The sequence below is a fragment of the Rhinolophus ferrumequinum genome, chromosome 11 (genome assembly GCF_004115265.2).
Source record: "Rhinolophus ferrumequinum isolate MPI-CBG mRhiFer1 chromosome 11, mRhiFer1_v1.p, whole genome shotgun sequence".
Taxonomy (NCBI): domain Eukaryota; kingdom Metazoa; phylum Chordata; class Mammalia; order Chiroptera; family Rhinolophidae; genus Rhinolophus; species Rhinolophus ferrumequinum.
The window spans coordinates 58870013-58886724 of record NC_046294.1 but is presented as its reverse complement, the minus strand read 5'-3'; the positions used below and the strand labels follow the sequence as shown (position 1 = coordinate 58886724).

Below are 16712 nucleotides of genomic sequence, written 5' to 3'. Positions count from 1 at the left end.
GAGTATTAAACATATTAATATTTCAAAATATCTTTCATTGGATATTAAGTGTCTTACATGTCTATTCCTGGTGTTAAAATCAGTACTCTGGAACATAGTAAAAGTTTAGTTGCCAGATTTCTGTGGTATTTGAAGCCTACCAAACCAACTTCAATAATTTTGTTGCTTAAGTTGAGCTACTTAACAATGGAAATGTGATATTTCCAGGCAAATTAGAATAATTGGCTTTTTCAAATATGTCCTGTCTTTTACCTCACAGTAGTTTAAAGTAGAAGTTTGGAAGTCAATTTGAATCCTGGCTCTCTTTATTTCTTAATCTTCTTTTAAAAAAACCCCCCAAAACAAAAAAGACACCTCAGTTTCCAAATAAGATAATGTATGATATAGGTCAGGGGTTCTCAGTCTTTAGCAAGCATCAGAATCACCTGGAGGGTTAATTAAACCACAGATTTCTGAGCCCCACCCCCAGTTTCTGATTCAGTAGGTGTGGGGTGAGGACCAAGAATTTTCATTTCCAGCAGGCTTCCAGATGACAAGTATAGGATTTAGCAAAGTACATGTTGCTATTAGCACATCGTGAATGCACCATAGAGTGCAATGGGGTTTTTTTGTTTGCTTGCTTTTCTTTGATTTTATTGTTGCTGTTTCTTTTATTAATTCATCCTTGAAAGGTCTTTCCTTCCACCTGCTGACTCGTATTGCAGCTCAGTATAACTTACACTAACTCAACTTCTACCCGCTCCCTAAAGGCTTAGTAGATGTTTGTTGAATTTAATATGTTTTTCTCTCAGCTTTATTTTTTTGTTTGGTTTTGTTTTTGTATGCTGCTTTCCTTAGTCCCCAGTTAAATAACATTGAACCCATTGAGTGTCAAGTTTTCCATTTGGGGACCTTGAAAACAAGTCTGTCATGGGGAGATAAATGAAAAAGAATGTTGATTGTTTGCAGTTTGAAACAAATATTAAAGAACTGATTTTACTACATTTCACTTAAAGCATTCAAAAGTTTTCACTTTTTAAATAGTAATTGTGGGCAAATCTTACAGCCTATTACAGAATGCTTATTGCACATTTTTTATTTTTCCTCAAAGCAACTAAATCCATTTGTATTTTTATTTATCTACCTATAAAACTGTTTTTTATGTCTGAAAGGCATGCCTTCGAAACTTTGTTTTAGAGTAAATATAAGTTAAAAATGATCTGTGCTATGTACACATATAATGTCTCAATTCATGAAACTGGGACTCTTTTTTTTGAGTTGATATTCCTTAACCACATAAACGTCTTGTGGTAAAAAATATATCATGTAAGTAGTGCCCCCTGGAGTTGTGTCATTGGGTGAATCTGCTTAAATTGATGTCATATATGCATGGATAATTTTTGCCTGTGTTGCAAAGCAGTAGAGGTGAGGTTAACAGATATTTTACTTTGTTAGGGGTATTGGTATTGCAAATGCACTTGAAATTCTTGAAGGATTAAAAATAGGAAAACAAATTTCCTTCAAAAAAATTAAAATTTCCATGATGTTTGTATTTCAGAATCATGTTATTTAGGTTCATTTCAATAAGGAAATTAATTTTTTACTGGGGAAATTACTGATCCTTTCCAGAGGGGTATTATTTGAATCCTTTGTAAACTTAAGAAATGGTATTTGAATATTTTTTAGGCCTCCTTGTGGTGTGCTGTTAAATGAGGGATATGCAGCTGCTACCTAGCTGAAACTGTTCCTCCTTTTGAGATGTATTAATGGTGCTTTCTCTCACTTTTTTTTAAATGTTTTTATTTATTGGAGGGGGGAGGGGGTGGAAGGGAGTGGCTAATGTAGCAAAGTTTACCTATTGAATAAATCATCTTTTCAAAATATTTTCCTAGCACATCAAAGCTACCAAATGATCTGCTTGATTTGCAGCAGCCAACTTTTCACCCACCTGTACTTCCTATGTCAAGTGCTTCTCAGGTAGCAAATACATGGGGAGGTAAGCATTAAAGAATTCTACTTTATATGTTATAGAGGCATCTCCCCTCCCTATTCTGTGGTATTTCATTTATTTGTACAGTTTTTGATTACACTTGATACATGAGAACTTGAAAAATATTAAAATGACAATAAAGTCATTTTACTCCTTGAAGATATTTTTATTTATTTATAAAGTAATTTTGGAATTCAAGTTCAATTAAATTATGAAATGAGGTTTAATGAAGACGAAGAAGATGGACAAAATATATGTTTAAGTATGAAATCATTCTTCTAGTATTGCATTTCTATTCTATAATCAGTAAATACATAATGGTTATTTTACTTTTGGTATAGGGGAAAAAAATTACTTGCAGGGGGAAAAAACTCATCTTGTGTAAGTATATGATAAAGTTCTAATAAAATTCAGATGGTGTTACGAGGCAGTGAGCTGTTCTGACTAGGAAGGAATGTCATGATAAACTTATCCTACTTATACTTTAGATGTTGATTTAATTCAGACTTATAAAATTTTGTTATTAAAAAATTAGCAACAGGAATGTTTGGTGCCCTTGAGTAGTTCTTTGATCTTGAGGTGACCATATGACCGTGACCTTGGCATCTTTGAAGGAATGAGCCTAGTTCACGTGAATTTTTAAACAGTTTTGCGTAGACATTTAGTATGTTTTCAAATCACTTCCTTTGGTTGGGTTTGGTGATTTTGTTTGTATATATGTAAGTATTATTTTATAAATGCTCAAATATTATTTGGAAGGGAAAGGACAGTGTCTAAAGAACTATAGAGAATGGCAAGTTACCTTAAACTTTATATTGACTCACAGGTAAAATCTGAATTGGTTGATTTACCTCTCATAACAAAGATAAATTAATTGTTCTAGTGAGTTTTAATGGTATCTGAATGAGACTTTTTTCATCTTTAATGATTTGAGTTTTAAGAACTTTTTTGTTTTATATATTTATTTCTTAAGGCTCTATTTTGTATAATCTCTGAAGGTAGGAGTTTTTAAATATGTTGTACAGTGCTATATCCCCAATGACTGATACATATAATAGGTACTTTGTGAATATTTGTTGAATGAGTGAACGTTTTGTATTTTTCTAGACCAGTTATTTCTGGTTCATGATAAGGCAGAGGACCAGGAATACTGAAACTAAAACACTAGATTTTTGGACTAATTTTGTGAGCCACAACTTACTTAAAAGTTCATTGACCGACTCAGAAGGAAAGTTTAAATTAGCTGAATTTTAAGATCTGGGAGTAATTTCTAAAAATGACAAGCTGGTTTAAAGTCAATAAATTTTTAGAATTATTTATCTGAATGCACTAGATAGCCAGTTAAGATTAAGAAAGGAGTTTCTTAATATACTTATGGTGATTCCTAGTTTTAGGATTGTTAATCTGCCAAAATTTACATGCTTATTGTACATTGCTTTAGACAAGGTTACTAGAATTAATATGACCACTTAAGCAATTGTAGCTTGCTTCCCCCACCACCGTTTTTTAAGTAGTTTTTCTAAATTAAGGCTGAAAGTTTTCTTTCCAAACAGATGAAAATTTTTACAGAAGGTTTAATGAGAACTAATGTAACATTTCAAAAAAACTGAACTCTGAAATTGTTTTTTTCTGAACACCATGTACAATTCTAACAAAGACAAGTTGAAATTCGTTCCTGCCTGGAAGTATTGAGTTCATACTTGAAGGCAGATAATTATAAGTAATTTGAGCCTGTAAGAATTGTTCTACGTTCTGTTATAAGAATATCCCATAGCAGTCTATGTGTGAATACAGTATGTTGGAATACATTTAATTGTGTTTAATTTTTCTATTTTTGGTTATTTTGCTTTCTGTAATATTTCCATCAAAATTTTCCCTACGTTTTAACATTAGGCTTGCTCTGTACAACTGAGACTGTTAAAAGTATTAAAATTACAAATGAAGTGTAGTGGGAACAGAGGCAGGAGCAATTGACTATTTTTTCCCAAAAGCTTAAAGTCATACATACGAGGAAAGGATGGTGATCTTCACTATGAACTCCTCAGTTTAAGAAGAATTAATACTTGTCTTGACTTTCATATATTTGAAATAATTTTGGTGATAGTTTCTAGAGCTTTGAACTCTGCATATTGGATAGCTGAAGAGTATTTTAAGCTAAGAACTTTGATAATTTTGTTAGTGTATTGTTGATTTCCATGACATTCGGATTAAGGTTTTTTACTTCATTTTTAAAATTGAAGTTAGACTGAGATAAGTAAGTAAATCTTATGTATAAAAAGTTTTTATTATAATGAAAAAATTTTAAATGTTTTTGAAATAACGTAACGGTTTATATTATGCAGCTTTTATAGTGTGTGACAAAACAGAAGATATGATTTTTGATGATTCTAAAATTTTATTCTATGCTTTCATATGCTGAAAATGGATGTTAATATCAGATTTGGTATTTAATTTAGTTCTTATCATAAATACCACAGAAATGATGTGTACTCCCAGTTACAGATAGGTAGTGATACAAAGTTAAAGGAAAGTAAGGTTTGCATGTTTATATGAAAGGCATTTAAGATTCCACCTAAAAATGAACTTAGAGAGAACACAAGCTTTCCTGTTCTTCTTAACACGTTGTTAATGAGCCTTTGAATTTTTAAGAAGTGGTCTGGAGTTTAAATAAGCACTTGGTGTTGAATACTAATAGCTGAGAAAATTTAAGTTTTCACGAACACTTTGAAAACTGAGTGACAGTAGATCTAAAAATATACAGTGTAACCAATATTGTATATTTTAAGCAAGATTTCAAATTTTAATTCAGGCAAAAAAGAATTAGCCATTCTGAAGTTTAATTTGCATTACTCGGCTAGCATGAAACACAACGTTTTATGAAAAAACTCCATTTTCTGTGTGTAAAAAGTATGGAGTATCTCAAGACTATGACTGGATTGGTTCTATTTTAATCTTTATTTTTAAAATTATTTTTCTATGACTGGTGTAACAAAATTAATCTTCCAAATGAATTATGAAAATAATGGGGAAAAACCCTATTATTTTTAAGAAGTTTAAGGAATTTAGAATAGATTTGCCAGTCTAGTGAATAAAGTTTAAGTTGGAATGGCTGGAACATTATTTTTTTGTCTTAATGAATGCTTTTATTATTTATAGTATAGTGTCTATTAGTCCGTTAACATCACCTAGATTACTTGTAGTGTTTTGTCAAGTAGATTAAGACCTGGTTTTTCTTACTGTCTGATTGACCTACATACAGATGCACTTGCACATGTTTCTGCACATTCTTCTCTAGGATGTTTCGTATAATAGGAAATGATTGATATATGTGCTTAGGTAAAACAGTGTCAGTTAGTAGAACAGCAGATAACTACCGTGTTTCCCTGAAAATAAGACCGGGTCTTATATTAATTTTTGCTCCAAAAGACGCATTAGGGCTGATGTTCAGGGGATGTCATCATGAAAGATCATGTGAGGGCTTATTTTCTGGTTGGGACTTATTTTTGGGGGGACATGGTAGTCATCTTTCCAGAACATGTCTTTTCTCACAACCCAATGGATCTGTTACAGAAATGTGTGTCCTTTTCCCAGATGACGTCTCTCATGACTTCTTTTGCATGGAAAACTAGAGAGATGTTCTATGTTGCTTACTGTCCAACGGAGTGTAGTGTACTTGAAAAACTCCATGCCACTATTTGAATATTTAAAAAAAGTACTTTCAACCAAACAGATAAACTCTAAACTTACTGCAGCTGCTTTCTTATACAAGAAGTTACAGTGGTCATCATTGCATTTTTACTTTTAGTACATAAAGTCCAACTTATATCTGACTATTTTCTACTTTTTATTTCTGAATATATTTTTTTAATTCTTTTCCCCCATTGTTCCATTTATTGTTGAGGAGAGGGGTGGAAAAGATGTGAAAACATGATTCATTTGAGTTTGAATAGTACATCAGTGAATTTTAATACATTTATAGGACTTTATTTTTGGGTGTGAATTGTTTCATAGTAATGCTTAATTCCTAGAAAAAGCCTTAAGTGATACAAAACTTAACGTTTTAAAAAAATGATTTGCTATATTTAAGCCAGTGACCTCAATTTTTTCTCCATATTTTTCTTTTTTAAACAGTTATAGGGTTTGTGGAACACTTGCTTTGAGTTTATTGACTTAAAGGAAAGTGTGCCTAGGTTGTAGTGAAGGAGCTGGTCTTCAGGCTGTTGCTGCCCTCTTATTGTTCCATCATACAGCCTTAGAGTAAACTACAGTGCTTAATACTGTGAAGGTACCGCAGTATTTTTCATTGAGGGTCACAAACTAGACTAGAGAAGAACAGGTTGCTGGTTAGAGGTACAGGAGTGTCTTCTCATTTTTGTTGTGTTACAAGAGAAAAAAATTACAGCGCTGTATTTTTGCTGTTTTTCCCTCTCTTCATTCACTTAAGGTAGGATGAATGGTTTTCAATCATAGAATGACAATTATCTTGAATGAGGTATAGGCACAGACAGTAAATATCTGATTCTAAAACAACTTTTGGTGTAGAATTTGATAATAATATATATGGTAACATTCTAGTAGGGAACAATGCTTTGGTTATTTCTTCAGCAAATCATTTAAAGCCTAAATGATTTGGCTTTAAAACTCTTGCTGTCCTTCAGAACTGTTCAGTCTACTAAACAGCCAATCTTCATCTCTGTTGTTAATTTTTCTAAAATTCCTTTCCCCATCGTTAGACCTTTTCTTCATCTTTACATTCTACCTCTGAACCTATACAAGAGTTATCTGCATATATTAGAAACAGCCTTTTACCCCCAATTCCCTTTGTTTTTAGAAATTTTACTTAACACTGCAGACGTATCAATTGTTTTTATCAGTTATTTGAGTAAACGTAGCTATGCCACCAAAGCCAGTACATTCCTACCTAGAGTGGTGAACGTGGTTCAAAGTGTGTGGCTCTTTTTTACAGAAGCATTTTGGTTAATATTCTCTCTCTCTCTCTCTTTTTTTTAATTGGCTTCCTAATGTTGGAAAGTAGATCTATCCTTAGTACACTACTGTTAATAGACACACAAATTTTTTTTTCTGAGGATTCATTTTAAAATATGTTAAGTGCAGTTCTTCCATCTTGGTGATTTTGCATTTAAGATTAATATAAATAGTAATATAGCTACTATAAATAGTAATACAGCTACTACTTTTCACTTTGCATCTTTCGACTAATTATAATACTAATTAATTTACTTCCTTTCTTCATTTTGCTGTAATGCACTTGGACTACACAGATCCTTTCTCTGCTACTGTAGATGCTGTTGATGATGCCATTCCAAGCTTAAATCCTTTCCTCACAAAAAGTAGTGGTGATGTTCACCTTCCCATTTCTTCAGATGTATCCACTTTTACTACTAGGACACCTACTCATGAAATGTTTGTTGGTAAAGTACCATTTAACCTTTCTTTCCAATTAATGTTTATACTGCCTGAGTATTTTTTTTACGTATCCATTAATTATTTTTTAAAGTACTGTAATAATTACTTTGGATTTTAATATCACATTTTCAAATAAACTAAATAGCAATAATATAGTGAGGTTTTTAAATTTGCACTAGTACCTCTGATTTTACTTAATGCAAGTTTTCAGGAAAGAAAATTTCCTTTGAAGTTGGACTTTTTTTAGTGTTTTGTTGTCTATCATATTATATTGCAATACTCAAGCTGTCTAGCATCATGTTGCATCATGTTTATTACTTTAGAGAGTTGGTTATTAGGAGAGTTGATTGAAGAGTAATATCTCTTAAACTTACATACTTATTTGTGTATGCTTATATTTTTCCCTCTGTATTTGGGAGCAACAGTGGTTGTATTAGTAGCTACCTTAATCTTTTTTTTTTCCTTTTTGAACTGAATAGTAGAATTTTGGATTGTCTAAAGTCCGTACGTATCCTCTATCCCTGTCTTAAGGGTCTCACTTCATTATTAGCCTAGAGATAAATAAAAAACTAGAGAATGAAAAGTAACTTGACTGAATAGCCTTTAATTGCAGTATAAAAATCCATAAAAAGGCAGAATTTCATATCAAAATTATACACGGAAGAGTCAATTTTTAAGTATGTTCTAAACCAAAATGTTTTTGAATCTTGCCAAGAAGATGCTAAACCTCTCTTAAAAGATGGTAAAACTGCTTTTATTCGATTCAAAGTAATAGCTTAAGGTGATGCAAATATAAATCATTTAATTAAAGCATCATGCAGAAAGTCATCTGTGTACCATAAATATAGATCATGTGGCCAGGCTCTGGCTGTTCTGTTAGATTTATTAGAGAGTGAGAGGAAGGGAGCAAGGGAGATGAATAGAATGCAGTGGTTGGAGGTTTGAGAATGTTCCAAGGCAGGTGCTCTAGTTGTATAAAACTAGCCTAATAGCTCCAAAGTTTAATTACTGATCACAATAATTCCTTCATGTCATTGTAATACATTAAAAATTATATAAAAAGTGGTTGAAACTAAATTTCACATTTTGTTACTCTAGAAAATTTGTCAAATAGTATTTCATTTGCTTGGTAATGAGGGATTACTAGAGTTATCCTTGGAGTTTTTTTATTTTTTAACAAGTTTATATTTTCTATACATTTATTGAGTATGAACTAGTATATGTTTAATAAATATGGCTGCCTGTGTCTTTTTAAGTCAGTTTTCTTAACTTGGAGATACGAAACAGATACATCTTTCCTTTGGAGCTATATGTTATTTCCGTCTTTTAGGTCAGAGTAGTGCCTGAGCTTCAGCCTGTCAAATCTCTATGTACTGAAGAGGGACAAGATAGAAGACAGTAATCTTAAGTTAAAAATCGTAGCTATTTCACATTCAACAGAAGCAGAATAAAATATAAAAGCTATTGTGAGAGAGTTAGTTACTTATTATTTTGGCTTTTCAAGGAAAGTCTGTAACAAGGAATATACCAGCAATGTCATTTTCCTAATATTTCTTAAATTTACGGCCTATGGGTTGGGACAAGAATAAGACCAGAAAACAAAGCAGGTTAGTAAAGTTGATGGCCATATACTCCAAGGTAAGTAGGTGCATTTGAAAATCAAAATCATAGAATTGATAATTTAGAGTTTGCAAAGACCTCTAGAGAATGTTTGGACCAGCTCTCAACACTCTTACTGGTGAGAGATTATTATTACCATTTTATGAATGGATCACCTGCATCCCAGAAAAGTTAAATGCATGAAGATAATCCAGCTGGTGGGAGCAAAGGCCGAAGCAAGGGACCTGCAGCTTTGCTCTGCAGAGTACTTGCCTTAGGGAAGTATAGTCTTTCATTTAAATCCCTTTATACTTTTTCTGAGAACAAATAGTACAAATGAAAGTATAAAGTATACTTTTTAAAAATCACATCTGCTAAATTTTGTCATTAGAGAGAAAAGACATTGATAAATACTGATTATTATTATTATTATTTTTTTAATGAAAATGAGTACAAGAGGGGAAATTTAAAACCACTGATGTCAACCATTAGGTATTAGTCTAGAACAACGGTCAGCAAAGTTGTTCTGAGTCAGATTGTAAATATTTTTGGCTCATGAGCCACACAATCTCTGTCACAGCTACTCAGCTTTAACATTATAAAGTGAAAGAAGACATAGAAAATGCATAAGCATATAAGCTTGGCTGTTTTCCAAAACTTTGTTTACAAAGACATGCAGCTGTAGTTTGTTGATGCCTGTCCTAGAAGAGGCTTTCAATCCAAGTTAAAAGTTTCTAAGAAGTGAAGTTGTGTAATAAAAATTGAGAGTTTCTTACTCAGTACTACAAGCATGAAAGGTCCACCCAGGGTGTGCCATTCCTAAAAGCTGCATTGTCTAATTAGCCACTGACCACATATTGTCATTTAAACTTCAATTAAAATTAAATGTTAAATAAAATTAAAAGTTTACTTCAGTTGTACTAACCACATTTTCATTGCTCAGGTGGCACATATGAGTAGTGGCAACCACATCGCCCAGGGCAGACCTATAGATCATTTCTGTTATTAGAAAGTTGTGCTGGCTAGTGCTGCTTTAGAACAGTGGTCAGCAAATGTTTTGTGTAAAGAGCCAGATAATAAATACTTCAGTCTGTACAGGATACATAAAATCTATTGTATTTTCTTTTTTCCTTTCATTTCCCTTTCGTTTTGATAAAATCTCTTGTATATTCTTCTTTTGTTTTGTTTTGTTTCATTTCTTTTCCTCTTTCATTTTTTTGTTTTATAACAACCCTTTAAAAATGTAAAAACCATTTTTAGCTCACATGGCTATGTAAAAATAGGCCACAGCCTGTAGTTTGCTAACCCCTGCACTATAGAACGACCCAGAAAAATCAGAGGATAGTTATGTAGATACCCTCCAGCCCTTCTAAAGGAGGGCGTTGATCTGATGATGTGATGCTCAGTGTACTAGGTAGCTTGTTCTCATTAAAGCTAGAGGAACGCTGAACTGTAGGTCAAGGGGAGTGCGTTGTGGTCCCAGCTGGGCCATGTCTGGGACCTTGTCTAGGCCTGCTTCCTTATCTGTCAAAGAAGGCATTAGAAAACAGGTTCGTATTAGCCAAGAAGCCGACTGCTTCATATTTTTTTTACCTAAGAGATGCAGTGATGGTTATTTAAAAAAAAATTGCGAATGTAATATACCTATTTTGAATACAGTACTCATAATGGAGCCTTACGTGCTCTTTTTAGTAAAGCGTAATTTGAAGAACACCAAGTACTCAGACTCCCCTGGTTTTTTTGTTTGTTTTTAATTACTCCATTCCACTTTTAACTTTTCCTCCCCCTTTCTCTCTCTCTCTCTCTCTCTCTTTCTCTCTCTCCCTCTCCCTCCCCCCCCCCCCCTTTCTGTGCTCCCCTGCCCTCCTTGTATGCCTTGTCAGATTCTTTTTGTGGTACTCAAGCTTATCCTAATACTACCCTTATGTGCCATGACCCTTCTACTGTAGCTGGTTTATTTGGAGGTAGGTAATGGTATATCTCTAAAATGTGTCAGTTATGGAAGAGGGGTTTGTTTTTCTTAAAAATAGTTTTTAAAATATTTATAAGGAAAAATACTTATTTGCTTTTAAAAAAACATCATTTTCTTGGCCTGATTTTGTTTTCCTTGATTAGACACCTTATTGTTTTGTGAGTGGATGCCTGTCATCTTCCAGTTACTTTAATCCATACTCACAACTTTCAAATTCTCAGAAAAGTTTTGTAACATTTTTATATTATAAGCTTATGGAATTTAAAGCTCTTTGTATAGATGTTAGTGATAGAACATTAGATAATTTTGGCTCAAGTTGTTGCACAGGTGTTAACGGAGATTCTACTGGAAAAAAGCATGCTTTTCCAGCACTATGCAAAGGCCATAGAAATGGGAAGCAGTTTCTAGGGAGGCATGGCTAATTTGATATTCATTTGTGTCTTTCCAGATATGCTCTAGCCAGTGTAATAGCAATAAAACCTCAAAATCCAGCTGATTTTTTGTGTGTGTGTGCATAGGAGTTGATTAGTGAAGTTGGCATGAAAAAGTAGGTTTGACAACAACTATAAAGAATTGAGATTCTTAACTGGCGGTAAGAATTGGACACCATTAAAGTATTTAAAAATGGAATTTGTGAGGGCATTTGATGGAAAGAATATGTTTGGAATCCAGTAAACTTGGATTTGAATTCTAGTTCCGTTTCCTAACTGTGTGACTTTCAGCAAATATTTAACCTTTCTAAGCATATGAAAATTGGGATAATGTCTTACAGGATTGCCAGGAGGTTTACATATACGACTGTATAATGTCTAGCACTATCCCTGGCATATGGACTGTCATTAAAACTACTATTAAACACCATCTTGTATCTGCCGATCATTTCGTATTTGGAATGTGCGTCTTATCTAAATTATTACTTAATCATCAGGTACCGTTTTGAACGCTGATTGTTTTCTCATCGCTTTTAGATTTTAAAATTGCCAGCGATTGTTCACGTTTTTGGTCAGCGTTTGCTGTGAAAAGCTCAAGTTCATAAAACTTGAGTCGTCCTGATGAATAGATATAGTTACTCTAGCTATAACAATAAAAATTTATTTTTCTACCTTACTCGTTTTTGTAAGATGTAAAACCCCTAATATATTCTGGAATTAAACAAATTGGGGTTTAAGTCTTGGTTCCACCACTTACTAAATCTTTACCTTGCGTAAGTTGTTTAATCTCTTAGTTTCCTCATCTGTAAAATGAGGACAATAATAACTATATCATAGGGTTGTTGTGAGGCTTAAACAATACCCTGTTTATAAAGCCTTTGCATAGTGTTTAGTAGGAATTAATAAATAGTAGCAGTTATTTTCACAAAATGTACAAGGCCTCATTTATTATGGAACTACCACCAAAATCCATTAACAAACCAGCCAATTTTTGTTAAAGGTGTTTGGAGTGTCTGTCCCCAAAGCTTGTTCATTTTGTACCTTTCAGTTAACTTATTATTGTCCTCCTGAGATTTGCCCTGCAAGGCAGTGGTTTCTAAATTTTCATCTATGAAGTGCTGCTGGTGACAGGTTTCACTGGACCTTGGTGAAATGAAAGAGTAGGCAGTTAGTTCAGTGTAGTGATTAATTCAGTTAATCTTAACTCAGAGAACCTGTTAATTCATCTTTGTGGATTTTTTTTTCTTTTGGTCCATAAAATTTTATTTTGAAGTGGTGATATTAGTTTTGTACCTTTAAAAAGTAACTTTTAAAAAGTAAAGGTTGACAATCCTTCACAGTCTCCAATAAAGTGACCCTGGGACAGAAGGCCATAAGTTGATAATGTGCTTTGAGATGATAATGCAAAAAACCTCTTACCTTGAAGGTGTGTTGTTAACCAGCATTTACTAATTAAAAAATTACTTTGAAAGTGTGATGCTTGCTTCCCTGGTAGCCAGTCAGCTCTTAATAATTTATTAAAATTTGCCTGTTTTCTGTGTCTATGTAGAGGCTTTTTAAACTTGAGGGGCTAGCTTTGGATTACATTATATGCTTTCAAACCTTTTATACTTATAGGTAATAATATTGTAATCTCACAGATTGGTCCCCTGGTAACCTCAGAAGATGGTTCCTTTCTTTACAGAAAGTAATAAAGTTGTTTTTGTATTACTGTAAAAAATAGGCTAACCTCTGATATCAACCAAATTCTAGAAAGTTGGGACAAAAATAGCAGGAGAAAATAGGAATTTGATATGCTACCCTATTTATAAATTATTGTTCCATGTATTTTCTAAAGCTTAGTGACATTATAGCCAAGATATTGTTTCCAGAATGATTTACAGAACAACATGTGTACTTCTTACTCTGCAGTGATAGCATGGACACATAATTAAGCATGGTAGATTTTTGTTTTTCTTAAATCGATACACTGGTTCTTTTTGTAACAAGTTATGAGAAGAACCAGTAAGCCCATGGTATGATTTTTACACAGCTTGTACACTTTGAAATGCTGTTAAATTGTTAAATCTGTATAATTCTGGGAACCTTTTGAAGAATGGTCAGATTTATATACTAAATTATTTTGCATTTTGATAGTATTTGTGCTTTCATTGTATAACCAAAGTCTTTGAGTGAAGAGTAGTTTAAGGGTTAAGTACTTAAGGAAATAAGATCAAACTTGTACATTCAAAAAAAATTGTGCCCTACAGAATATTCGTGCTATGATATAAAATGCTGCTACTTTTAAAGTTGTATTATTGTGCGTACTCGCTTGTGTGAGGCATTGTTGGTAAGTCACTGCTTTCACCCTCACTGCTTTCTGGCCTCTGCCTTTGGGGACCTTTTTGGACTTCTTACCAAATCTTGTCCTACTTTTTACAGTTTAAGACCAGTCTTTTTAGTACAACCTCATTGTACTTCTTTCCATCTTGGTGGTGTACATTAAGAATTCAAAGTAAGATTGAGACAAGACTGAAAGTCCTTCAGCAGAAAGTTGAGAGAGGAAGAGAGAGAGCCTATGTTTAGGAATCAAAAGTTTCTTCTCTGTAATGATATAGTTGTTAATCTTCTAATATCAGATTTTCTTTTTTTTTTACATTCTGAGTTTATAGAATTTGGAAATGGAAGAGAACTTAGGAACCATTTATTACAGCCTTCAGCAAAACAAAAGAATTCTTTCTTTGTGATCTTTGCTAGACTCTTCTCTACTTGGATATATACTCAATGATTTGAAAGCTCCCCAAGTCATGTGACAGCCCTATTAATTTTAGATGATTGTAATTCTGTTTAGCCCCTAGAAATTCAGAACCTCACCTCAAAAGTACAAAAGTACGGCCTCACACAATTGAAAATCTTACATTTGTTACCTCATCATAGTGTGGTTTCAGAGACATGAGCTGGGTGTTTGTTGGCTTAATACCACTGGCATCCGTGTAATAAGGACAAGAAAGAATAAGATTTCCTATTTATGTTCTGGTATTTTAGACTAGAGTTAGGTAAATTAGTATGTTTGATTGTGTACTTGTCAACCCTATTATTGGAAGTAGTTAAATTGAAGTTAGAGGGTAGTTGGGAATTGAAAGTTGGTCTGTTTTTCTTTGATATCCAAAATGCATCTTGACACAAGTCAGGGACATAAGGATTAATGAGTTGTAACTTGCAGAATCCTGTCACTCCTTGAAAGAACTTAACCATATAGCTTTTGATTAACCATGGAAGGAAGGAAGGAAAAGAGAAAGGAAGGAAGTAGGAATATGGGAGGTGAGTAGGTAGAGGGAAAAAGACTCTTGGGGATACTGAGTAGATTCATGTATTTTTAAAGCACTATAGACTACTTAGTTCATTCCCAAATGATCTCTTACATTGTGTATATTTTAGATGTGTTCAGTTTTTTAAAGATCATCAACATACAACAAACACTAAAAATAAGCAAAGTTATTTTTTTTTTTTCCCTGTAACAAAACATACTAGTAGTTCAACTTCAGTTGTTCCGTTGTTAGTTTTCTTTGTCAGTGGGATGATTTTGTTGTGGAAAATGTAATCATCACACAAAGATGGGGTGGGTGGTGTCGGAAACATTTTGCTTGTAGGGTTGGCTTTGTTTATGCTGTGGGAATTTATTGCTTTTTCCATTCTGTTATCATTATTAAAGAACTATAAATGTAGACTTATTAAAGAACTGAGCTTTTTTCCATTTTGGTTTTTCTTAGGATTCACTCCTTCTCCAGTTGCACAGCCACATCCTTCAGCTGGCCTTAATGTTGACTTTGAATCTGTGTTTGGAAATAAATCTGCCAACGTTATTGTAGATTCTGGGGGTAAGAAAAAACTGTTTTATTAACATTACTATAATGTTCTATTTTGATTCTATGTAAGGACAGATAATGCTTCTTTTAACACGTATAAATAGATTAAATTGGGATACCAAGGAAGTTGTCTTTCCTCCCCCAACCTCTAGATGAGAACTTTAAGGAACTATTAATATTAACTGTTGCCTTTTCATAGTGGCATTTTTGGTTCTGGGAAGATTTTGTTTCAAGAGAAAAAGAGATTTTGCCAAGATTGGACTGCTAAATTACTAGTGATTGTGTGTAGAATATTGTGTCTGTTAGTCATTATAATTTTTACCTTTGCTGAAAGAAAATTGGTCTTTTTTGAAAACTAGTAAAATATAACTGATGGTACCTTGACTTGTTGAGATAGTCCATGTATAAACAGCTAGGAGGGATTAAATAGCAGAGCTGTGTGTGCAGGGGCTTTGTATTGTTTTCGGGATGATTCTTACTATAATATGCTTGTTCAGTTTTAAAAGAGCTTTGTAAAGCTGTAGAGCCAGCTTTGTACTTAAATGTTGCCATTTAGTATCTCGTTAATTAGAAGTTTGTAATGATGGAGTTTTTGTAAAATTGACAAATCTATTCTTAACCATGGAATGATGGCCTTTGATTTTGGTAATTAAATTCGAGCCATTTAAAGAAATATATTGAAGTGTTCTAAATTTTATAATATACAGTTGTTGTCATCCAAAAAGTAAGCAAGCTGGTAAAGAATATGTATGGATTAGGAATTTATTGTTTTTTGTGCTCTAGTAGGTTTATAATATTTTTGATGCATTTGACTTTTTCCTTTTGAATTTGTCTTGTTGGGAAAAAGGATAAAGGAAATAGAGACCAATTGTTCATATTTTGTAAACTAGCATTTTTAATGATTTTCTTTTTCAAATTCTATGGTATTCCTAGAACATGTTATTTAAGTCCTTTCATGGGTTCGTTTGAGTGGATTATTACCTTCTACCCTTTGGAAGAGAATTTAAGGGATTTTATTTTCATTTCCAAACAATGTCCTAGTTTACTAGATGGTTTTATGCAATTGTAGTGTCTTAGGTATACTTTAGGTTAACTGGTTTTAGACAGAACAAAAGATAATCTAATGGTTCATTTTCACTTGCTTCTAGAGTACTGTTTTACATATACCTTACATTCTCCACTTTGGAGAGTATAACAAGGTCTATTAAGTTGGTGCAAAAGTAATTGCAGATTTTGCAGTTATTTTTAACCTTTTAAACCACAATTACTTTTGCACTAACCTAATATAAAATATTATTTCTTAAAAGAAACTTTAATTGAAGTTACAGAGATGTATTTTTTTACCTGTGTGGCTTCAGGTATAAGTGAGTCTTAAGACAATTTTGTCAGGTGAGAAGGAGAATTACATTTCATTCTCTTCTCTTTTACAACTTTGGAATAAGAATGCTTCTTTCTTCATCCCCTTTAAC

The 16712-nt window shown here is 32.9% G+C and overlaps 1 protein-coding gene across 22 annotated transcripts in view; it reads left to right on the top strand.

Annotated features, from left to right (window-relative positions):
• The window catches only part of PICALM (phosphatidylinositol binding clathrin assembly protein), a 90512-nt gene that overhangs the window by 54020 nt on the left and 19780 nt on the right, over window positions 1-16712 (top strand). For 6 of the 22 annotated variants that reach the window (XM_033121571.1, XM_033121578.1, XM_033121573.1 and 3 more), the window contains exons 12-15: window positions 1872-1975; window positions 7252-7401; window positions 10879-10959; window positions 15148-15255. In XM_033121571.1, the coding sequence (XP_032977462.1) occupies window positions 1872-1975; window positions 7252-7401; window positions 10879-10959; window positions 15148-15255 (443 nt within the window). The remainder of the gene's footprint in view (window positions 1-1871; window positions 1976-7251; window positions 7402-10878; window positions 10960-15147; window positions 15256-16712) is intronic. The other 16 variants (XM_033121589.1, XM_033121587.1, XM_033121585.1 and 13 more) reach the window with 4 other exon arrangements.